This window comes from Rhinolophus sinicus, chromosome 1 (assembly GCF_057876585.1).
Source record: "Rhinolophus sinicus isolate RSI-liver-muscle chromosome 1, RSI-T2T, whole genome shotgun sequence".
In the NCBI taxonomy this organism is placed as follows: Eukaryota; Metazoa; Chordata; class Mammalia; order Chiroptera; family Rhinolophidae; genus Rhinolophus; species Rhinolophus sinicus.
The window spans coordinates 57,299,360-57,322,826 of record NC_142501.1 but is presented as its reverse complement, the minus strand read 5'-3'; the positions used below and the strand labels follow the sequence as shown (position 1 = coordinate 57,322,826).

The 23,467-nt window shown below is 49.8% G+C and overlaps 3 protein-coding genes across 3 annotated transcripts; 2 read left to right on the top strand and 1 right to left on the bottom strand.

The window, feature by feature from the left end:
* The first annotated feature begins 5,297 nt into the window (after positions 1 to 5,297).
* MMP19 (matrix metallopeptidase 19) lies at positions 5,298 to 11,116 on the top strand. The gene is made up of 9 exons (XM_019742358.3): positions 5,298 to 5,822; positions 6,104 to 6,189; positions 7,057 to 7,187; positions 7,411 to 7,626; positions 8,115 to 8,360; positions 8,784 to 8,909; positions 9,502 to 9,666; positions 9,829 to 9,956; positions 10,135 to 11,116. The coding sequence occupies exons 1-9, from the start codon at positions 5,733 to 5,735 to the stop codon at positions 10,579 to 10,581; spliced, it is 1,635 nt and encodes a 544-aa protein (XP_019597917.2). The 5' UTR covers positions 5,298 to 5,732; the 3' UTR covers positions 10,582 to 11,116.
* Positions 11,117 to 11,286: 170 nt separating this feature from the next.
* LOC109452980 (transmembrane protein 198-like) lies at positions 11,287 to 15,808 on the bottom strand. Its single transcript, XM_019742360.3, is given in 6 exon segments — positions 11,287 to 12,279; positions 12,282 to 12,402; positions 12,527 to 12,684; positions 13,128 to 13,709; positions 14,291 to 14,550; positions 15,587 to 15,808. Coding segments are annotated over 5 exon segments (1,068 nt in total). The 5' UTR covers positions 14,466 to 14,550; positions 15,587 to 15,808; the 3' UTR covers positions 11,287 to 12,247.
* A 318-nt stretch (positions 15,809 to 16,126) lies between these two features.
* On the top strand, positions 16,127 to 23,374 carry DNAJC14 (DnaJ heat shock protein family (Hsp40) member C14). The gene is made up of 8 exons (XM_074325590.2): positions 16,127 to 16,307; positions 16,650 to 17,161; positions 17,592 to 19,057; positions 21,056 to 21,162; positions 21,373 to 21,492; positions 21,830 to 21,990; positions 22,073 to 22,175; positions 22,404 to 23,374. Exons 3-8 carry the CDS (start codon positions 17,648 to 17,650, stop codon positions 22,612 to 22,614), a joined length of 2,112 nt encoding a protein of 703 aa, XP_074181691.1. The 5' UTR covers positions 16,127 to 16,307; positions 16,650 to 17,161; positions 17,592 to 17,647; the 3' UTR covers positions 22,615 to 23,374.
* Positions 23,375 to 23,467: the final 93 nt, after the last annotated feature.

The following is a 23,467-nucleotide window of genomic DNA, read 5'->3' as shown; positions in this document are numbered from 1 at the left end:
TAGAAGGTGCTAGAAAGACAGTACAGGAGAAAAGCCTTTTGCTTCCAGGTTCTGATGTGTTCACTTAGCCGGCTCCTGCATTACACATGGCTTCATCCAGGGCATGGTAGCCAGTGGCATCCAGAGGCCAGCAGCTTTCCATCGTAAGCAGCCCTTAAGAAGTTTTGTATTGAAAGGTCAGACATCTTCCTCTGCACAGCCTTCCCTGACACCCTAGAGGTCAGACTTCAGCAAATCCTGTGGGCGTGGCCCTGCAGCTTCTTGTCTGCCATTCAGCATATTAAACTTTCCTTGTTTAAATTACTGTGTGACTTCTCTTTCCTGGTTGGTCCCAGACTAATACAATGACTCATCAGAAAAGTTTAAGAAATACCGGTAGATTTAATTAGTGAAGCAATGAATGACGGATGAATACAACTTTTGCCAATATTTATTCCTTACATTTGCAAGGGTACACTCTGTCCAGTCATAAAAAGAAATAGATTTGCCTTCAATACACGACCTTAATTCAAGCTGGGTTTGGTTTCCCGTGCTCCTTCAGCTCCCCAACCTGACTGCCTTTTTCACTTCTTTTTTTGCCGCTGGCCACTGCCATTGGCCTCGTAGGAGAGGGTTAACACCCTTGTTTATCAGTTCTTTCTGATTTTATTGATCACCCTGGCTACTCTGGTCAGTGGTCAGCCTTGCTTTTTGGCCAGTGATCAACTATTCCACCTGTTCCCGCTGTTGATTTTCAAAGATCTCTCAAATCTTTTCCAGCATGCTCCTATTTCATCAATATCTGGTTTCCTTTTTGAAAGCAGGCAAACCGTTATATATCATCTCAATTTTTTATAACACACACACACACCCACACACACACATTAATGGGTCTTACAAAAATGGGCAAGAGGCAAGCACACACATCCTTAGCAATAGCTAGCTTCTGGATAAAAATATCTGAGAATATGAGAATACAGTCTTCCTTAGGATTAATGGTCTTCTCCTCAGCGATCTTCTGTTTTCCATTTCAAAAACTCCTTTCATAGCTGAGTGACAGCTTTTTGCCAAAGCTGCAAGCAGATCAAACTCAAACTGGAATTGTGCCCTGCTGGCACTTTAAAATCCTTGAGCTCTTTCTTCCTCACTATGTGCTGGATGTACTGTACACAATGTCAGCGCTTCCCCATTGTCAAACTAATGAATTCACTAAAAAACAAAACCACACTGATGAACACCCACTATCCTTCTTAAGTAAGTTAGAGGCTAACCAGGGGGTACAGAGGTGAACACTCTCCCTATACAGCTTCCCCTTTCAAGGGCAGCCTTCTCACCCAAACAGCTTTCTCTCTGCATTGCTGGCCTGGCAGAAACAGAACTGGGTCTTTTCCAGGTCTCCCTCCCCCATCTAGTTACTACCCTCTTCAAAAGGGGAAGTCAGTGCTGAATGCCCTCGCTTGCCAACCCCCTATCAAAGCTTTTTGCCAACAAAAAAGTAGCCAAAGATGGAACTTTCCAGGTCCGTGACAGTCCCCAAACATTAGGACAGATCTGTTTCCTGGGGTCACAGAGTGAGAACAGGAGGCCAAAGTGCTCCCCCACATTCTACTTCCCTTGGGAAAAACAATAAAGATCAATTCAGTTTTCGTGAAGGAAAGGGCAGGCTGCTATTCCCAGAAGGAGCAAAACTCCTTTGTGCTACACCGTTTCCCTATCATCCCAGATGCTAAAAGACACTGAAGCTCTGATTCTTTTACTCCCATCCTTGTTCCGGAGGCGAGCATTTACCCCTTCACGCATTCCTTTGGCACTCTGCCGGCTTATGGGACCACCCGCAGAAGCCTCCAGCAATCTCTAGGGGAGTCCTAGGGATAACATCTTTTTCTGTGAATTGGAGAAGGGAAGCAGATCTTGGTCTCCCTCATACTTTGACAGGAACTGATGGAACTTAAAAATTTGGGTCTGATGTCCTCCCTTGCCAAGCCCATTCAGGCCAAGGTCTGAGTAGGTGAGTGTTTGAGGGGCAGTGGGTGGGTAGGGGGGATGCCAGGAAGTGGTCTTAATGGGGGTTGAGGAAGTTGGGGCATCCTGGGAACAGAATGTGCTGGCCCAGGCCCTGAGCCATCCCCACATCCCCACACCCCTCCCACTTCCCTGGTCACTAACCAGTTCCAGCTGTGGACAATTCTGGCCATCACTCCCCATCTGGCTTCTAGGAACTCATGACTAATTAAACGAGTGTGTGTGTGTGTGTGTGTGTGTGTGTGTGTGTGTGTGTGTGTGTGTGTGTAGGGGGGTTCCTCTTAAAAACAGAAGTTTCCAGAGTAACAGCTTGGAGAGAACCCAATTCCATTCAGCCAGGGAAAGTTCCCGTTCTCCTGACCCCCTCAGGGCTCAGAGGGAAAAACCAGTCAGAGGCTAACACCAGGTTTCTCCTACATGTCTCTAGATCACCACAGCAGTGTCTGGGCTAGCACTGACTTGGTTACAACTTATGTTTTTTTTAAATCACCTCCTGTTTCCAGTTTTGGGCTCCACGCTTGCCCTTTATATACTAGGATGTCCAACACTTTAGGCCACCCTTTAAGGGTGGCTGTCACAGGGGCTGGGTGATGGTTTAGAAATTGGCTTCTCCTGCACTTAGAGACCTCTATAAACCTTTGCCCTCCACCCATAGCCCCATAGCCTCTGATCATTAGAAAATACTCTCAGGGTCTAACCGTATCACTCCTGCCACAGTATAACATATTTTAATTAAAAATATTTATATACAAACTCTTTGCCTCAGTCTATGGGCAGAGAGGGAAACCAGGTTGCAGGAAGGTGGCAAGCCAGCCAAAGAACTCAGGAGTTCTTTCTCTCAGAATCAAGTTCTCTTTGAGAGGCAGACAGACCACATACCCTAACCCTTCACACACATTCCCACAATTTCCACGTTAAGACATGACAAATTCAAAGGGAAAAAGAGCTGGGTCAGCCTGGCTCAGAGGGTGGGGGCGGGTGGAAGGGGAGGTTATGACACCATTATGGGAACAGTGAGTCATGCGGTCCTTGCACTGATGCCCTGCCTGCAGCTTCTGGCTCTAGGGAATTTTGTTTGGGTGCCTGTGGAAACTCTTGGGAGGCTGCAAAGATCATAGCTTAAGCCTGAGGTTCTGCTGCTTATAGCTGTGTGACTGGAAGCAACCTTTTGGAGACTCAGTTTAGTTTCCTCTTCTGTAAAAAGGTGGTAACACCTGCCCTCTGAGTTGTTGTTGAGATTTAAATGAGGTAAACTATTTGGCAGTTTTTACTGTTTTACTCTATTCTGTCCTGGCTCCTTAGTATCTAGACTGTGGTTCCATTACCCAGGGTACCCATTCTGTCACCTTTCATGGTAACCACCATCTCTCTCAATAACACACACTCTTAAGCATTCCCAGTGTCCCCCCTTTTATTTCTTTTATGAGGTGCCTAAGGGGAGGCAGTAATCTGCTATCACATTAATTTTACTTTACTCCTTTTCCACATATCCTCCTCTCCCAGCACTATCCTCAGCTCCTGTCCCTCCCCTGTCATCCTTACTGCTTCTCGTTGCTGCTTCTTCCATCCCAGCCGGTATCCAAGGGCTGAGGCTGGGCAGGCAAAGCTGGAGCTGAACTCAGAGCCACAGACAGTTGCAAGTAAATGCATCAAAATGTTACTAGTGGTTCTCTTCTGGGTAGAATTTACTGGTGGTTTTCATTCTCTTCCTTGTTTATTTTGGTATTTTCCAAATTTACTACAAGGAGTAATGAATAACTTTTATTAAAAAAAAAGAAAACTTTAATCATAAAATATATAATTTTCAATTGGCCCATGTCCTCTTCTCAAAAGAAGAGGGACTAAGGGATGGGGTATGGAAAGAAGGAGAAAGGAACAGGGTGGAGAAAAAAAAAGCCCTGCAGGGGGCTGAGCATGAGCTGGTTCCCCAACTCCATCATTTCCTGGGGACATCAGCCTTGTGGTGACCTCAGTCAGAGCCTCTGTCACTCATCCGTCAGAGGCTCTCTGTCCTTCCTTGCCAGTCACTGGCCATTTGGGACTTAGTCACCTGATTGTTACCCAGTTGAGTGCAGGGTGGGTCATGGGACCAGCACGATTAAGGGCAACAATATGAACAATATGAGTCAGGAATATCCCCCACCTCACTCCTGGGCTGTGAAAGGCTCCCCTGGAGCCTATCAGCCTTTCAGCCTGGGGTGTGGAGAAGGTCTCAAAATTGGAGTCCTACTGAGAACATGAATTCAGTAACCCTTTCCCCCATTTATACTGCTACTTCCCTGTGATTTGAACGGTATGCAAATGTTGTGTAGTGCATAAATGGTAGTGGAACCTTCTGTGGCTCCTAACCATCTAAAGAACAAAGCGCTCAGAATCAATGTGCATGTAAAGAGCTTGGGTTATGGAGTCAGCTGAAGGATTTGAATATAGGCCAGACCAATCAGGAGCTCCATGTTCTTAGTCAAATTTCCCTCTCTGGGTCTCCATTTCCTCTTATGAAAAATGACCAGACTATTTCTTTCCTCATAAGAGGGTTGTGAGAATTAAATGAGATAATATATACATCACCTAACACAAAGTAGGTTTTTAAAATTTAAGTTTTTCTCCTTTTCCTTAAACAGCATTCAAGACCCTCTACACTCTGGTTCCCATCGGCTTTCCTACCCTGGTCATGTATTTGACAAAGGGTTGGTAAACGCTGCCTGAAGCATTGAGTTAGCCTGGGGTAGGTGCTAGGGACTCAGGGCTGAATGAGGCAGCCCAGACCCTCAGCAGTTACTGAGCACAGCTGGCTTTTCTCAACTCTGCACTTTTACTCAAGATCCGCGCTGTCCCTGTCCCTCAGCACTCTTTTATCTCATCCAGCTCCTAGCCAGCCTCCAAAGCCCAGCTCAGTTTGCCTTCTCAGCGAACTGCCCCACAGTCCCCTGACCTGTAGGATGGGTATCTCCTGCCTGGATCCTGGTTTCCCTCGTTTCAGGTACTCGGGTTGGCCTCACCCTATCTGTAAGCTTCCTGCAGGCAGGCTTCAGCCTTTTACTTCTTTGTGCCCTTGTTAACCCTGACCCCTATGCCAGGCTCATTAACACTTGAAATCATGACTTTTTATTAAAGCAGACACAAGTAGGTTTCAAGAGCATTTAAATTCCCAACTTGATCTTGGGTGCAAAAAAACCAAGATCTCATCCTTTCTTCCTTCAGCTGAAACCCAAACATCTAAGCTGCTTCCTATCTCTGAGCTTTTATAATTTGTTTCTTATTCCAGAGTAGGCAGGGAGACATAAAGGTTGAAGATGAGTTTGTTGCCCACGGATCCCTGGGGCACAGGAATGTCCATCTAGAGGGCATGGCCATGGTCCTTATCTTTAGTGTGCCAAGATTCTGCTTCTCACCCTTCTAGGGTGCCCACCCCTAGGACAGTATGGCACATCTTCCTATCTCCAGCAGAGGATTCTGGGGCATGGGTTGGGGGCTCTTCTTGACTTCTCCACTCTGGCAGGGCAGGGGTTAATGGTGAATTACAACATATCTCTGGGTTGAGTCATCTCCCACTGCCACTCCCCCCAATTTCCCTCCCCTGAAGTTTTATAAAGAGGACCAGAGACAGAGAGAGAAAAGAACTGGAGGTAAGAGCCCCCCCATCCATCCCACCTAGCCCTACTCCTCCAGGCTCCCAGAAATCTCCGGGCAGAGGCCACAGACAGCCTCTGGAAGTCCTGCCTGGTGGGACCATGAACTGGCAGCCGCTGTGGCTGGGCTTCCTACTTCCCATGACAGTCTCAGGCCGGGCCCTGGGGCCTGCAGAGAAGGAGGCAGCAGTGGTGAGTCTCCTGGGTAAGAGGGACCCAGGCCGGGGGTGGGGTGGGATGGGGTGCTGCTCCACAGTCCCATCCAAGCCTCCCTCCTGACCTTCAACCTGTCTGCCTTTCCCTTCCTTCCTCTACTCCATGATCTCCCTCTGCCTGTCTCCCACTCCTTCCCCTTGATCTACCTGAGACCATTCACTCAGGTGCCTTTCCTTTAGTCCTTCTGTGTCTGTCCCCTCCCGTCCTCACGTCCCTGTTAAGTGACTTAGAAGCTTTAACCCCTATCCCCACTATAGGATTACCTTTTGCAATATGGGTACCTACAGAAGCCTCTGGAAGGACCTGATGACTTCAGGCCAGAAGATATCACAGAGGCTCTGAGGTGAGAAGTCATAAGGCACACGCCTTCAGGGTCAAGATCGCAAGGTCTTCTTTCCCTCTTCTCATCATTTCCTCTCCCCAGGCCCACCTCTGCCTGACCCAAATCCATGTTTGGGTCTTTGGAATTGGCAGCTATCACTGTTCGGGTGGTGGGCATGGGGTGGGATGGGGCTTCAAAGAGGAGGAGCACAGCGATGGGACCTTCCAAGGCTTTAAGCACTCCTTTGCAGGCTATCGCATTCAAATACTAATATTGAGTCACTTCCCACATGAAGTATAATTTATAAGTAAAACTGGGAGTTGAGTTGAGGTTGAGTTGTTGACATGATGTTGCATTTTGTAGACATTTAATTCATCATTTATTTATTTCTATTTTGAAGTTTTCTTTTTATAATATGGATCATTTTTCTTTTTGCTCTCACATACATTCACAGTCCCTTGAAAAGCCACAGTGCCTGCACTGCCTGATGGATGAAGTTGCTTCCGAGCAGGCTGGGCTGGGTGGGAGGCCCAGGCCGGAGAGCAGAAAGCTGAGGGAGGACAGGCCCTCGGGTAGGAGAGTCTCCAGAGCAGGGGGCAGGATACTTCCCAGAGCAGAAGGTTAGATTACAGTGGGGGCACCTGAGGGAAATCTTACTCGAATAAGATTGAAGATGGGGAGGTGAAATTGGAATATGGCCATTTCTGCAGAACAGAAGAGAAAGTCCCAATTATGAGGGCTGGGTACTGAAGTAACTCCATCAGCTTCAGAGATTCTGTGCCTTCTCAGCTATCGCCTTGGGCAGCAGGGAGCCAAAGAGCCATCCCTAGTTCCCTGTCATTCCAGATTCTCCTGCCTTGCTGAAACTATCCTTCTCCCTCTTTTCAGAGCTTTTCAGGAAGCATCTGAGTTGCCAGTCTCAGGTCAACTGGATGATGCCACAAGGGCCCGCATGAGGCAGCCCCGTTGTGGCCTGGAGGATCCCTTCAACCAGAAGACCTTTAAATACCTACTCCTGGGTAAGGACTGAGCCAGGGAGAGGAAGGGATAGGCATGGGTGGCATGGAATCGGGACAGTCTGGATGAGCACATTGCTGAACGATCCCCTAGTGATTACCTGATCATCCCTTGGCTGCGGGGTTGTTACATAGCTTTGCTGGGTGAATGCACAAACTCAGGGGAGCTCTCTGGGGTTGGCAGAAGGATCTGTATTTCTAACCTACTTTCTGGTCCAATAACCAGGCCGCTGGAGAAAGAAGCACCTGACCTTCCGCATCTTGAACATGCCCTCCACCCTTCCACCTCACACAGCCAGGGCAGCCCTGCTTCAAGCCTTCCAGTACTGGAGCAAAGTGGCCCCCCTGACCTTCCGGGAGGTGCAGGCTGGCTGGGCTGACATTCGCCTTTCCTTCCATGGTCGCCAAAGCCTGTACTGCTCCAAAAACTTTGATGGGCCTGGTAGGCACCAGCTCCTCGCTCCTACCAAACAGACCTCTGAGATTATCCGTCCCCTTGAGCCAGGGGCTCTGTAACCTTAGTGTTCAGGCTGTCCCCTATGCCCAACTCCACCCTACACTCTCAACCATCTTCTAACATTCCCTTGGGGAGCAGTTGGTCAACTCCCTGGGAATTTACCAGTCTTCCTCTTTGAAGGTTATGCCTTCTTCCTTGGCTTAAGTTCCCCTGCTCAGTGCATACTCCAGAGAGGGCTGGGCCCGAGCAGAGAGAGTGATTGGGAGGTCCAAGTGACAGAGTAATGGGCATCCCTGGGAGAACTGGGTGATGACAGGGGAATCTGAAAGGAAAAAGAGAGGCATCCAAGAGACAGTGACTATAGATGGGGTATTTTAAGGGAATGGAGTAATTGGAATTTATAACAGGCAGGAGAGCTCCAGACTAGGAGACTCTGACCTCCTTCCTGTCTGTCTACCTTTGCTTTTGTCCAGGGAGAGTCCTGGCACATGCCGACATTCCAGAGCTGGGCAGCGTGCACTTTGATGAAGATGAGCTTTGGACTGAGGGAACCTACCAGGGGGTAAACCTGCGCATCATTGCAGCCCATGAACTGGGCCACGCCCTGGGGCTTGGCCACTCCCGATATACCCGGGCCCTCATGGCCCCTGTCTACACTGGCTACCGACCCCACTTCAAGCTGCACCCGGATGATGTGGCTGGGATCCAGGCTCTCTATGGTCAGTCCTTCCCCCTAGTGATCGTGAGGGGCAGTCTGACCAGCATCTCTTCAGGCTGAAAGAGGCAGGTCTAACCTCTGTGGAGGGAAATGGCATGGCTATTTTCTCTTCCTCCTGCCGACTTATTCCGGCTTCTACATTCAGGAGCTATTTTTCTGACACTTCCACGTCTAATTTTCCTTCAGGGCATCTCTCCCTTCACACCCATTCTTGGGGATAAGAATGGAGATTCCAGCAAACCTCCTTCCCCATTTCTGGTGCTTCTCAAGACTAAAACATGTCTCCTGCTGATATCAACATGATCGTGCCTCCCACCAAGGAAAACTCTATGGGATTCCCTTTTCCCCTCTCTATGGGACCTCTGAGCCAAACTTACAGAGGAGTGGAGAGATCAGGTGCTATGAGTGTTCTCTTTTCTTGCAGGCAAGAAGATCCCAGAAATAAATGATGAGGAAGAGGAGACAGAACTCCCCACTATACCCCAAATGCCCAGAGAACCCGGTCCCATGCCCGATCCCTGCAGTGCTGAACTGGATGCCATGATGCTGGGTGAGGCCCTTCCCCTCCACGCTGTAGGCAAGCAGTGGGAGCAGCCTGTTAACCTTGAGACTTGGAAAATGGGAATGACATAGGACTTCAGCATGAGCAATGGAGGTTAGACACTAAGCAGGAGTTAGTATTATGGAAGGAGGCGTGTGGCATGGGGAGGGGAGGGTTCAGAGCCAAATTAAAGATGGGCCAGGCAGGCATTGACCTTTGTTGCTACCCTATAAGGGCCACTAAAACACATCTGAAAATACATCAAGATGGAGAAAACTGTATTAACTGGAATGTCTATTCGAGAGGGACATTGCATGGAAGGACAACTTGGAAGCCACTTGGAGTGGAAAGTGAGGTCCTCAAAGGGGAAGCAGTTATCAGCAGGGCTTTTGTTTTGTTGAGTATACCAGTGCTGAATTAACCTGAACAACAAAGGAGAGGCTGAACACTAGTCCTCCTTCTCTGCGCCCTTAATTTTCTTGACCGAATTTTTGAGGAATCAGCCTGTGAGAGGAGGGCAAATTATCAGCCTGCCTGAGATACCTACAAGTCTTTATTTGACCCCTGTCTTTTGAACTTGTTGACATACTTTTGCTCTCAGGACCCCGTGGGAAGACCTATGCCTTCAAGGGGAGCTATGTGTGGACTGTGACAGATTCAGGGCTGGGTCCCTTGTTCCAAGTGTCTGCTCTTTGGGAGGGGCTCCCAGGAAACCTGGATGCTGCCGTCTACTCTCCTCGAACACAATGGATTCACTTCTTTAAGGGTAAGGGGACTAGTGTACAGTGTCTAACCTGAGGAGGACCTACCATCAAAGAAGCTATAAAAGTGAAGAAGAGATGAGAAGTTTCTGAAGGGGTGGAATGGAGGAATCAAAAGCTATCACCTGAGGGCAGAGGTGACTTGTTCTTTCTTTACATGTTCTCAGGAGATAAGGTGTGGCGCTACACTAATTTCAAGATGTCTCCTGGCTTCCCCAAGAAGCTGAAGAGGGTAGAACCCAACCTGGATGCAGCTCTCTATTGGCCTGTCAACCAAAAGGTGTTCCTCTTTAAGGTATAAAGTTCAAAGCAAGGGCAAATCCCTTCTTAGAGGGGGCAGGCTACCTCACACCAAAAAGCCAAGACTTGCTCTTGAAGGGAGATTTGCAGCTGTAGTGGGCTGAGGGTAGGTTCCTGTGGTCCCTAAACTTTCTCCTCACGCTCTTCTCCCTCCCTATCTATCCCTCACCTAGGGCTCCGGGTACTGGCAGTGGGATGAGCTGGCCCGAACTGACTTCAGCCACTACCCCAAACCAATCAAGAAGTTATTTACAGGAGTGCCAGAGCAGCCCTCAGCTGCTATGAGTTGGCAGGATGGCCGCGTCTACTTCTTCAAGGGCAAACAGTACTGGCGTCTCAATCGGCAGCTTCTAGTAGAGAAAGGCTATCCCAGAGATACAGCCCACAACTGGATGCACTGTAATCCTCAGACCCCAGATACCACCCCATCAGGTGGGAACACCACTCCCTCAGCTACAGGCACTGACTATTCACCCACAGGAACAACCTTGGATACCACCTCCTCAGCCTTAGATAGCACCTTAAACATTAACCAGTCACCCAGAGACACAATTTTAGACATGGCCCCCTCAGACTTTCATTCCTTGCTAATGTCACCCTCCAAGAGGCCTAAGACCTGAACCAAATGTCGGCTCACTAGACTGCAGGTGCTACAGCAGAGGCATGGACTATAGACCTTAGGCCTCTAAATGTCCCATCTCTAGCCACCACTCCCTTGTGCTGTTTCCTTCCTTGGGCAATGACTCCCTAACTCTGGGTCAGCCCCCATCCATTTCTTTCCTGTCCTAGGTAGCTCTTCCAACTGTGTTATCTACTCTCTGGAGGACAGAGAGATCTCAATCAGGCCTTTAGCTGACAGGTGGCAGCAGCTGGGAAGCTGAACGCCTGAGTCCCATTCTTCCCAAATAAAGTACAAGAACACAGCATGGCCAGTAAAACCAAGCGCTTTGGAATCCTTGAGAATCACATTTGCTTGTTTATGACCTGAGCAAGTTAATTAACCTTGTTGAGTGTCAGAGTTCCCATCTACAAAATAAGGTTAATACCACTCCTGTAGGGTTGTTGCATTAAATGAAATACTGTATGTGAACTGCCTGGCACAGCGTCTGGAACACTTGTGCTTAATAAAGGGTTAACTCCACGTTCATGAAGGAAGACTGAACAGCTCTTACTCTGGCTATGTGTGTATAGCTCCTACAGTAGCCCAGTCTGCTAAGGGAACCCTTATCAGATCTTTAGTGGACAGACGACTTGTCAGTATGGCTACTTCTTTGTTTTGGGGTGTAAAAGAAAAGAGCAGCAACAATAGACGCCAGACTCCCTGATTCAGTGTTCAATGCCATTTTATTCACATGCTCCCATGTTCTTCCTCCCACCCATCATAGCCTTGCTGCCCAGGGGAGGGATATATCTTCCTTCATGCTGTCTGGGGAACCAGGGAACCGACTTTGGGCAGGAGAATCAGAGTGGGGAGAGTTAGAATGGGTTAGCGGCTGAGACAAAGTTCTGGTTAAGGAGGAGATTAGCATCACCTACAATGAGAGTCAGAGAAGGCACTTGATCCCACTCAGCCCGAAAGACCAGGCTCTTTTGGGCAACAGGCAAGTCTCTGGCAGGTGGGCCAATGCTCTCCTTGGAGCAAGAAGCCAACATCTGGGGGAGGTGGGGGCTGAGCCAGGCACTACGCCAGGGTCTTCCCCACATCAAGGAGGGAACGGGAAGCACCATGGAGGATAGTACCCCCAACTGAGGTAGGAAAAGGGAGCTTGAGTCTATGGGGTCAGGGAGGTAAGGCTAATCAGGAACCCAACTACCCCCTAATAAGGAGTCTGGGGATTGGGGGAATCCTGGAGCACCTCTGTGCCCTTCTCGCCATCAAAAAGCTATCAAGTGATTTAGGAGGCTTCCTGATTTTTCTATAGCTCCTATAAAAACAAGACCCTTATTTTACAATTGTGAGGCACACTGAGATGGGAATATAAAAGGCTATTTGGGTAAGGGCCCCCTTGGTTTGGAGGGAATTAGGGAATTAGTTACTTTAGGGACCGAGGCACCTCTATTATTAGGCAGAGGTAGCTAGTAGCTACTCATACTTACATTTATCTCCCCTTCCCACAAGATTCCTCTCTATCTGTCCCTGAAACCTATTCCTACAGGGCCAGTCTAGGTTGGAACACAGATTCTATCCCCAAGTCCAAGAGGTGGGGAAGTTTGTGTGTTGGTCCTGTGGGCTCAGGCCCTGCCCACCTCGTGTTCTCAGACCTTGTGTTGCTAGGGGTGGGGGCATCAGTGGAGGTTTAGGCTCAGGTCTGGGTGGAACCAGAAGGTGTGGTGAGGGGTACAGTGGAACCACAGTCAGAATCCAGGTCCAGGACGGTGTGGGGGGCTGTGGCTTGGCTGACTGGTCCCAGTTGGTGTTCTCGAAGGCTCTGGAGATAACTCTGGGGGGACACAGGGCAGAAGGGGCAAGGAAGGGCCTGGGTCAGAGTTCCCCTCCCATTCCGACCACCCCCATGTGCCCTCTGCCCCACCCCCCAGAGTGTGCCCCCCCCCCCCACCACTCACTGGAGCCAGACCATCAGCAGGGTTCCGGGTGTTGGGGGAAAGCTGGCGCCGGTAGCTGCCCTCGCAGAGCCCCACCCCAGGAGAGGTCCGATGCCACTTGGCCTCTTGCTGACGGATCCGAAGGAGTTGGAGATGCCTTCGCTGGTGGCTCAAGACCACTACTTGGGAGGAGGCAACACAGACTCAGGGAGGCCTCTTTAGAGCTCAAATCCCACCCCTAAACACACTCACTCTAGAGAAACCCATTTGATTTCCCTGTTTTGGCTCTATCAAACCTCATCTTCCCTCCAGTTCTTCTAAAAAAAGACCCTCTTTGGAATCTTCCTAGTCTCTCTTCCTGGAGTTCCCTGCGATCTTCTTCTTCTTCCATAACAGTTCCCAATAACTCTTCTCTGCTCCTCCTGACAATTTCTCCTCTCATTCTTACCCAGACCTTTGGCTCCTCCAACTCTAACTTCCTTTCAATACTGTGCCCCAGTCACCTTAGACACCTCTGCCTTCTTCCCTCAAGTATGTTTTCTCCCTTCCCCTCCTCAAGTCTGGGAACCAGGGACACGACAAGGCACAGGCTAGCTGCTTCTGTACCATGGCACTAACTCACCATTGGCGTGGCCTCCATGTTCCTCATCCATGAGCTTCCACTGGGCCAGAGCCCCAAGGGCCCCCAGGGCTGGCCAGGTCCCCAGCAAGACCCAGCTATACCAGCAGAGAGGAGGCAAGGCTGGAAGTGCCTGCAAACGTTGGCCCAACCGACTGCCCAGTGCCAGCCCTTCCAGGAAGTAGTCAGCACAGGCCACCAGCACCGCAGCACCCAGCAGCGCTGTGCCCAGAACTGTGAATGGACGTGGCCACCGAAGCGTGAGCAGAGCTCCCAGCAGTGCCAGCCCCACCAGTCCCCCAGCCGGCACCCAGGCTGAAGGAGGTTGGTAGATGGGCTCGGTGCTCAGCAGGGCCCCGGCGCCCAGGGTTAGGCCTAACAGGAGACCAGTCAGGAAGAGCCCAACACTGCGAACCAGCATGGTGACCAGGCCGCAGAGGAGTCCAATGCCTAGCGCAATGCCCGCGCTCACCTCCAGGCTCAGCTGTGTCTCTAGCACTCGCTCCTTGTGGCATAGCAGGAAGATCACCAGAGCTCCTGATAGTAGGCCCGAGAGAAACATCACTGCCTTGAAGCAGCGGTAGCCTGGGAAGGGAGGCAGGAGGCACTGAGAGACAGAAGAGGGGGTGGGTCTATAGGGATGGCGCTGATGAATTAGAAAGGAGAGGAATGGCTAAGCAGAGCAGCAGCACACTCAGGGACCTTAAGGCTAGGTGCAGAAAGTGATCATCTCAGGGAGGGCAGACTTTTCAGGAACGTGAGGGGACAGGGAGGAAAATCAGGAGGTAAGATGGATGCATTAAGGGAAGTAAGTATAGAAAGAAGGTCTAGTCCTTCCAGGGATGGAAGATGGGAAGAAATCAGCGTACGCTGCTTTAGGTTATTGGGGAACGGTGAAGAAGCCCGAAGCATAGATGATAATTTGGGAATAGAATTTTGAGGTAGGATGGAAGGGGAAGGCAAGTGAAAGTGCCAGGGGTCAGAGCTGGAGGGCAGAGGCGTGGATGGACAAGACGAACTGGCAGGAGCAGCATGGGCCATACTGAAGGTAGGCATCCCCTGATAGAGGAGTACAAGTGGCCCAAGAGCAAAGGAGAAAGTGAACATCCTCCTTGAGGGTGACAGTCTTGGGCAGCTGCCCCCCAACACCCTGGCCCTGCCCTCACCGAAGCAGCAGTAGATGATTCCAAAGCAGCAGCAAAGAGCACACACCAGGGCAGGTGCCAATTCAGGATTGTCCTGGGGTTCCAAGACACATCTTGGGTCTGGAGGCTCTGGGAGTTGTTGATTAAAGGGTCTGGGGTCAGAGGTCATGGCCAGGGGCAGCAAGGATTCCTCCATGGCCGATGAGAAGGTGGTCACAGAGGGGAAGGTCAGTGTCAGCTCCTCTCATCCATCCACGAATGTCTTGAGGGGGTTGGGAAACCTGCAAGGGGGTAGGGGGCAGGAACTTAGGTGCCCATGAATCTTGGGGACTCTGTACCACTAATTTTTTTTTTTTTTTTTTGAAGAAAAGCCAATTTCAAGAGAGAGCATGGCCTTGCTGGGGTAACTGAAGAAATCTATGGGATTGGGTGAAGGGGAGTCAGCTGTCTCTTTACTACTCTCTGAAACAAGGACACTAAGTAAAACTTAAATGAAAATCTTAAAAGGTAAGGCGACTTTGTCTGTCCCCTAGCTTTCCAGGGTGGGGTGGGAGGAGTAGGAAATCCTAGGTCTGTGGAGGGAGTGGTGCAGGGCACTAGTGGGACTGGGGTGTAAGGGCCCAGCAGCCTGTTTCAGCTGAAAAGAAAGCTTGCCCTACCTGCAGCTGGGACCCAATACTACCCAATGGACCAGGAAGGGTGGGGTTAATAGAGGGGGGCGAAGGAGGAGAAAGAGAAGAGAATGAGGAGAACAAGTCATGGTGGGGTCTCCCGACAGCTGCTCCATCCCCAGGGAAGGAAAGGGGGAAAGAAGACACCAAAAGAGTTTGAGGCAAGGAATCAAGCAGGCAGTCACCCACATTTGTCAGAGTTTTGAAGCCTCAGTTTCACGCCGGGATGGAGTTGTTGGGGGAAGGGGCATCCAGCCACAGACCTACTCCATTGACCCCTCATAATAAGCAGGCACCTTGCCCACAGACATCTCCTATCCTGGTAGTCTCTTGCTCCTCCCCTCAGGACACTGGTAGGACTTTTTCTACCCCGCCCTTTTCCCAGGGGTGTCAGGGCTGCCAGTGGGATTTGAATTCAGTTCCTGAAAGGAGGAGAACACCAAAGAAGGGCTGGCATTGAGGGCACTGTGGGAGTGGGGTAGGGCGGATGCAAGCACTTTCTTTCAGCTGTCTTCTTTTGGACATCGAGGTCCTAACAGGCTGGAAGGTTGGCTTGGAGAATCCCTGGGGATCCTCTCCTCAATCCTCTTGGAAGTCTGGGGATCCTAAACAAGGGAAGGTTGGGGAGGGGGTGTTAACTACTCACCACCCTGCCAGGGCTGAGGAGAGGAAGGGGGTAGAAGTGCTTCCCTAGACCCCCAGCTGCATCCCTGCCCGGAGGTCCTAGGAGTCGGGGTGGCTCTCCAGCGTGGGTACCCCCAGGGCCACTCTGTACGTTGCCCCTAAACTCTTGCAAGTCGTAGCCCAAGCCCCGTGAGCTAAATGCAACCAGCTTGGGGGGTGGAGGAAGGGGACAGGGTGTGTGTGTGGGGGGGTGACATCACGGGGCGGGCCCCTCCAACTCTTTCCCCTGTATGTGGGGGACCCAGTTCGCCTACTGCTCTAAGCTGGGACCAGAGACCCCCTAACCATAGGAGGGAAGGGTCCTGGAGGCACCGCAAGAGGTTTGGAGAAAGCCTCTGAATACTTAGGCGATGATTCGACAACTGGGAGGGAGCTCGCAAAGCTCCAACTGGGGTTCCAACGCCCCCCTAGGTCCGGCTTGGTTTCTTCCACTTCCCAGAGAATTGGAGTATTGTCTTCTGGAGAACCTGATGGTCGGAACTGGGGATTCGGGGAAGGGGCTCTTACTGCTCTGGGGGCGCCGGCGAGGGGTTCATGGGTGGACAAACTTGCGGAGCAAGACGGAATCTGGAAGGGGGACTAACGAGAGAGGCGTGTGCAGAGGAAGGCACCGACAGAGAGGGGGACCCGAGCCGGGTCTGCTTGGGGGCGGGGGCGCGTGTCGACGTTGACCGAACAGCTCGGTATGCAAATGAGATGTAAAGCAGCATGCAGATGAGTTCAGTGTGTGTGTTTTTTCGGCACACTGCTCAGGTCCTGAGCCTAGTGGAGCTACGCTCCCAAATCCCGGGCCCGGCTAGGTGACCGGGCCTGGGAGCTGAGTCCAGAGGGGCGGATCCGGGCCGTGGGAGCTGCAGTTAGTTAGTCCTACGGGCAGTTCGCCAGCTGGGTCAGGAGCTGGGGAGGCTGAGGGTTGCCGGGAAAGAAGGGTCTGCGTTAGGGGGGCCAGGGTGGGGGCTAGCCCGGGGCGTGCTCCCCTCGCTCCACCTCCGCATGATACAAAAGGGCCTCTGTTCTTGCTACAGCCAGCAGGAAAGGGATCAGGGAGGTGGCCCTTCTACGCTCCCTGGTTTTGTCTGCAAGGAAAACAGACTGTGGCTCGGTGGCTGTCCTCCCAGTCTCGGCAAAGCCCAAGAATCCAGCCAGAGGAACCCTGAGAATCTGTCCCCAGTCCGCAGGCACTGGTGCAGTTCCCGCTTGCTTCACTTCCAGCGATGCAAGAATCCCACTCCAGCAAACAGTGGGCGGCAGCAGAGGACCCTTTAAGGGGCGGGGCCAGTGCTCTCCAGGACCGCCTCCTCTGATTTGACTCAGCGCTCGCTACACTGGCTCGCGCCTCCGCCAACCGCTTATTTTTCCTTCCTGTCTCCTCCCTGGTGACCCCGGAAGTGGAAGTGGGCGCAGGTCGGCGGCCGCAGCGGGGACGGAAGGCGGAAGCAGAGCGTGAGCGGGAGGCGGAGCCGGGGGAGCTGCTCTCGTAGCTCCCCCTGGCCCTGGGCCGAGCTGCTCTAGGGGGAGGAGTTACCGCCGCTCTTCGGTACGTTACCTTCACCCCTTGTATCCAGCCCTGGGTGTCTGTCTCAGGGGCAACCCCAAGCTCCGCACCAGGTTTTCCTTGAGGGCCGCACGGTCCCCACCCTTATATGGCAGCGTGTGGCCCCCGTTTCCTGACGTTTCTCCGTATTTCCAAGAGTGACCCCAGGACCACACCCTTTGCCGTACCTCCCTCTTTTCCTGATTCAGGGTTGTATCTTTCTGGGGAAGAAAACCTAAGGGGATTTGGAGGAGGGGGTAGGGAGCAATGTTGTGGTTAGTGTAGTATTGGCTTATTGCTAGGGATAATAAATGCCCCCAAAGAACTTGGGAAAACAAGGGTGGATGCATTAAATATATCCCTAATTTAAGATTATTTAACCCCTTTCTTGGTCCCATCCTTGATCATCCTCACCTTGATATCTTTATTACAGGCATCTGAACTTACCATGATGGCTGTGACCTAAAATCCTCAGGAAGATCCGGGGTCATGGCCCAGAAGCACCCCGGAGAAAGAGGGTTGTGTGGAGCCCACCACAGTGGTGGTTCCTCCCTCAGGACTTTAGGACCTTCTGTGGACCCTGAAATACTTTCATTCTCAGGACTCAGGGACTCAGCGGGGCCTGCTCCTAATGGAACCCGCTGCCTCACAGATCACTCAAGTCCTAAGTACACACAGCCCCCAAACCCAGCCCACTGGTCGGATCCAAGCCATGGTCCCCCAAGGGGTCCAGGACCCCCTAGAGTTGGAGAGGACCCTGATCAGAGTGAGGCATCTTCAGAAGAAGAGTCAGGAGTGGACCAAGAACTCTTAAGAGAGAATGAGGCTGGGTACCAGGAGGATGGGAACCCTTCTTTTCTTTCCATTCCATCTGCTTGCAACTGCCAGGGAACCCCTGGAATCCCTGAAGGGCCTTACTCTGAGGGAGGTGATAGCTCTTCTAGCAACTTTTGCCACCATTGTACCTCTCCAGCTTTGGGGGAAGACGAGGAGTTGGAAGAGGAATATGATGATGAGGAACCCAAATTCCCCAGTGATTTTTCACGTGTGCCCAGTGGAAAGAAACCTCCACCCCGGAGACAGCGGCACCGCATTCCAGCCAAGGAGGAAACTCGGGAGGGTGGACGCAGAGATCCCAGGTCCCCTGGTCGACATCGGCTGGGCCGGAAACGAAGTCAGGCAGATAAGCGCAAAGGCCTAGGATTGTGGGGCGCCGAAGAACTGTGTCAGCTTGGACAGGCAGGCTTCTGGTGGTTGATTGAACTGCTGGTATTGGTGGGAGAGTACGTGGAAACTTGTGGCCATCTCATCTATGCATGCAGGCAGCTGAAAGGCAGTGATCTGGACCTTTTTCGAGTCTGGGTGGGAATCTGGGCAGGGCGGCTGGGGGGCTGGGCTCAGGTGGTGTTCCAATTTCTGAGCGAGCGATTTTGCTATGGGGCAGGGCTGTTCACCCGTTTTCTTAGGCTACTGGGTGCTTTGCTGCTCCTGGCTCTGGCCCTCTTGTTGGGCTGTCTGCAGTTGGGCTGGCGGTTTCTGGTGGGACTGGGCAACCGGTTAGGCTGGAGGGGTAAAGCTACCTGGCTCTTTTCTTGGCTGGATTCTCCCTCCTTGCAGCGTTGCCTGATTCTGCTGAGAGATAGTAGGCCATGGCAGCAGCTGGTAAGAATGGTCCAGTGGGGTTGGCTGGAGTTGCCTTGGGTCAAACAGAGGACTAACAGGCAGGGTAATGCACCTGTAGCTAGTGGTCGCTACTGCCAGCCTGAAGAAGAAGTGGCTCGACTCTTGACCATGGCTGGGGTTCCTGAAGATGAGCTAAACCCTTTCCATGTGTTGGGGGTTGAAGCCACAGCATCAGATGTTGAACTGAAGAAGGCATATAGGCAGCTGGCAGTGATGGTGAGTATCCTTGCCCTCTGTCCTGTCCCTCTTTTGTTCCCATATTTTATATTTTAATTTTTAGGGCAGTAGAATAAAGAGAAGGCAGAGAAGAAAGTCAACTTGAAGCTGAAGAGAACTTTAATTCTTAGGAAAAAGTGATAAAGACTTTCCCTTCATTTTAAGTTGTCATGAGATTCTTTTTCTTAATGAAAAGAAATGAACCTGATATACCAGGCAGTGTTGGACTTACCCCAAAATATCCTGATGAAGTCCCTCTGACTAGGGTGGAGAAGAGGCCTAGTCAGAAAACCTGTCAGTTGCTCTCCCTGAACAAATGAGGGTTGTTTGAACACGGGGAAATACGACTATCTGTCTCAGAAAGGCAAGTGTGGACCTAGTGTGGGAAGGTTCAGGTAGTGCATGAGAGTAATTATTCCAGGACAAGGTGAAAGAAAATAAGCTATTTCAAGACCAGAAACCTAGAGTGGGAAAGGGAAGGAGAGTGGAACATAAATCACAGGGAGACAAGTGCATATGTTAGTCATATATGAAAATATGGTTGCTTTTATTGATAAAAAGGGAGTTACAGGTAGGAGTTGTAACATATCACATGCTTGAGGGAAATGATTTAATACAAGCATGCAATCAAATTGCTATTAGTTGATATTAGGTTGCCATTTGTAGATAATTGTTAACTGCTATTTCTGTACACATAAAACTACATTATGAATGTAAGTAATGTGTGTAAATTGCACCGGAGGCCTGTTTGACTGAATATATGGAACTGGACTGGTAAACTGTCAGTGTGCAAATTACCTCAATGGTTGTATGACACCAAAGAGGAATGGGCAACCACGGTTCCCATTAACCATTCAAGGCACAATGAAGTACCAGGCCTGTAACTTTACCAGGGGACTAAATTACTTTGGTGGGAAATGCATGCCCCTTAGTAGATAGTGTGGGATATTCTTAGAGTGGGGAACAACTGCTTACACTCAAAATTGTTACTGATAGAGCTCTTTTCTCACCTTCATGTCTATTAGCAGACATCCTCTCTTGGGGAATGTCATTCTTACAAAAATTCTCATTTTCAACTTACTTAGAATAGAGATGATACGAAGTTCCCTGATGCTCAACACACCTGCCGCATACTCTGAAGTTCAAAATTCTCTCTTGTTCTGGGCCAGACTGTGGACTGCTTTTATAGAACCTCTCATTGTCCTTATTAGGCCCCAGAGAGACCATGACTAAGAGGCTGTTCTACAAGCTTGGGAATATGCGCGATTTAGCATCATTCTGCTTATTTGGCATCAGACTAGCTTTATCTCTGTATTTTGGGGGCATGAGGATGGGAACAGTCAGGAAGCTGTAGGAAGAGAGAGTATTACTTGTCTTGGAAAGTGCTGAGTCCTAGCCACTAGACTACCAGGGAGCTATTTGTCTTGGAGAAAAGGCAGAAAAATGGATAAAAAACCTGTGAGGATTATGATATGCTATTTAATTTCTGGATCAGAAAGGCAAACTATTGTAGAAAGTTTTGAGTAGATATGAGCATTTTCTAGTTAGAAAAGAATGAATTTGAGGGTGTAGTATCTTTGGAACTCTTACTTTATGACTGACAATAAACGTGAGGGCTTAGTATGCATGTGCCAGATAGGGTGACCAACCACCTCAGTGTGCCTGCGATTGAGGGGTATCCTGACACAGGAACGTCAGTGCTAAAACTGGGACAATCCGAGGTACACTGTGGTACCAGATGCTGTGCTAAATACTTCCTATGTATTCTCATTTAATACTCCTGACAAACCTTGATAAAATACTCTAGGTCATGTACCTAATAGTGACAGAACTGGGACTTGAACTGAGATCTGTCTGCAGAGCCAGAGCAAATTAATCATTAAGCTACATTCAATCTCCAAAAGGGCGGTGAAAGAGAACCCTTTGATAGCAGGTTATTTTGACCCAAGATAGGGATAGGGTTGGAATGGATTTGTAATGAAATCTTTGTCTTGGTAGGTTCATCCTGACAAAAATCATCATCCCAGGGCTGAGGAGGCCTTCAAGGTTTTGCGGGCCGCTTGGGACATTGTCAGCAACCCTGAAAGGCGGAAGGAATATGAGATGTAAGTTGGAAATGGGAATTTGTCAGGTGGGGTCCGTGAATAATCTCCAATAGCAGAGGTTCCTGGACTTGTGTCTGGAGGCTTTCTGAGGTGAAGAGACCTGAGGTTGCTTGTCTTTGTAGCTACTAGTGGCCTCAAGAGGCCAATACATCTGTCTCCCTTTGTCCCTTGCTCAATACCCTCTGATTTACAAAGCCTTTTTTCTCTTAGGAAACGAATGGCAGAGAATGAGCTGAGCCGGTCGGTGAATGAGTTTCTGTCCAAGCTGCAGGATGACCTCAAAGAGGCAATGAATACCATGATGTGCAGCCGATGCCAGGGAAAGCATAGGTATGAAATAGGACAGGAGTGGGATAGCTGCAGCGTAGGGATCGGGTAACCAAAGCCCTTTACTGTGAGTATTGCTGGTAGTTGTGGGATTCAGATGGTGAGAGAAAAGAGCCTTTGGTTTCCAATTGTGCTATATGGTCAAGAGATTGGGGATTTGAATTAGCATAAAAAGATATTTTTAGCTTTAAGATAGAAGGTTGAGGTCAGGGTGTATGTAGGCATATATAAGAACTGAATGATTATTTTAGATGCTTCAGCCACATTTGTAATGATGCGACTACAGCAGTGCCATGGGCTTGACAAATTATTAAGGAATTGTCCTTTTGTTGGGTTGTAGGAGGTTTGAAATGGACCGGGAACCTAAGAGTGCCAGATACTGTGCTGAGTGTAATAGGCTGCATCCTGCTGAAGAAGGAGACTTTTGGGCAGAGTCTAGCATGTTGGGTCTGAAAATCACCTATTTTGCGCTGATGGATGGAAAGGTGTATGACATCACAGGTACACTTCTGTCCTCTAGAATTCCAGACTCATGTATGCTCAAAACTGTGATGTATTGGCTAATTATTTCTCGTGCTTGCAGAGTGGGCTGGATGCCAGCGTGTGGGAATCTCCCCAGATACTCATAGAGTCCCCTATCACATCTCATTTGGTTCTCGGATCCCAGGCACCAGTGGGCGACAGAGGTGGGTGATATTTTCCAATAATCTATCCACTATTCTAGTTCTGAATATGGTTTCAGATGACGTGCTTTCGGACACGCAGATGTCTCACCCTTTAAGAAGTTTGCTGACTGACTTCTGTATATCTTTAACTGACTCAGTATATCTTTAACTTAGGTATAACTAGGTAATATAGGCAACCATTTGACTCTTAATTTCTTTTGCCTCATTATTCTTTTGTTTTCCACCCAGAGCCACCCCAGATGCCCCTCCTGCTGACCTTCAGGATTTCTTGAGCCGGATCTTTCAAGTACCCCCAGGACAGATGTCCAATGGGAACTTCTTTGCAGCTCCTCAGCCTGGCCCTGGGGGCACCGCAGCCTCCAAGCCTAACAGCACAGTACCCAAGGGAGAAGCCAAACCGAAGAGGCGGAAGAAAGTGAGGAGGCCCTTCCAACGTTGACACCCCTTCTCTTCTCTCCTCAAATCAATGTCAGGGAGTCAAAAGGGCTGTGTACAGCACAGGATGGAGTTTGATTTGTTTATTTTTAAATATTTAAAAAGGAAAATTTTAAGCTCAAATTGTTCACTCAGTGCTTGTAGGAAGCCCCGGAACCACTCTCCCTCCTCCACCAGCACCCAGGAACTGAATCTTGTCTTCTGACAATACCAAAGAAATAGGGGGTGGCTAGAGCAAAGAACCCAGGGCATGGACCTGGGCTGGACAATAGCTCCCATAATAGTGTGGGAACTGAGTATTTCCTTGGGGTCTGTATGCCTTTGTTGTCTGTTGCTTCTACAGCAGATGACACTTTTCCCTCTTTTTAAACTATGAGTCTCTTATTTGTTGACCCATTGAAGGAGGGAACCCCCTCCTTTACCCCAATATACTAGTTAAAAGACAGAACAAGAAAGCATGTAGCCCTAATTATAGGCGATACAGAGTTCAGAGAGTGGGAACTCTGAAATTTCCCTCTGACTTTCACCTTGTGGGTAATTGCCCAACTTCATGCTTGTTGCTGCAGGGATGGCCAAAACTAATAATTTTTAAAAAGCAGACTCGTGCCCTTTGCCCTTGAGTGAGGGGGAAGGATAAGGGGCTCCTGGCAGCCCCCTTATGATCCAAGGGTTTGTATTTTTTTAAGTTTGTTCATATTTGTATGTACATATCTATTTAAAGCCAGGAGATTATCTTTCTATAAATATATAACTGGCAACCTGTATCTTCCCTCTCTTCTTTGCCCATATAGCTGGAATTCTTTTTCTCATTTGAGAATCTTTCTCTACTAAGTGTTAGCTGAGAGTGAAGGGAACCT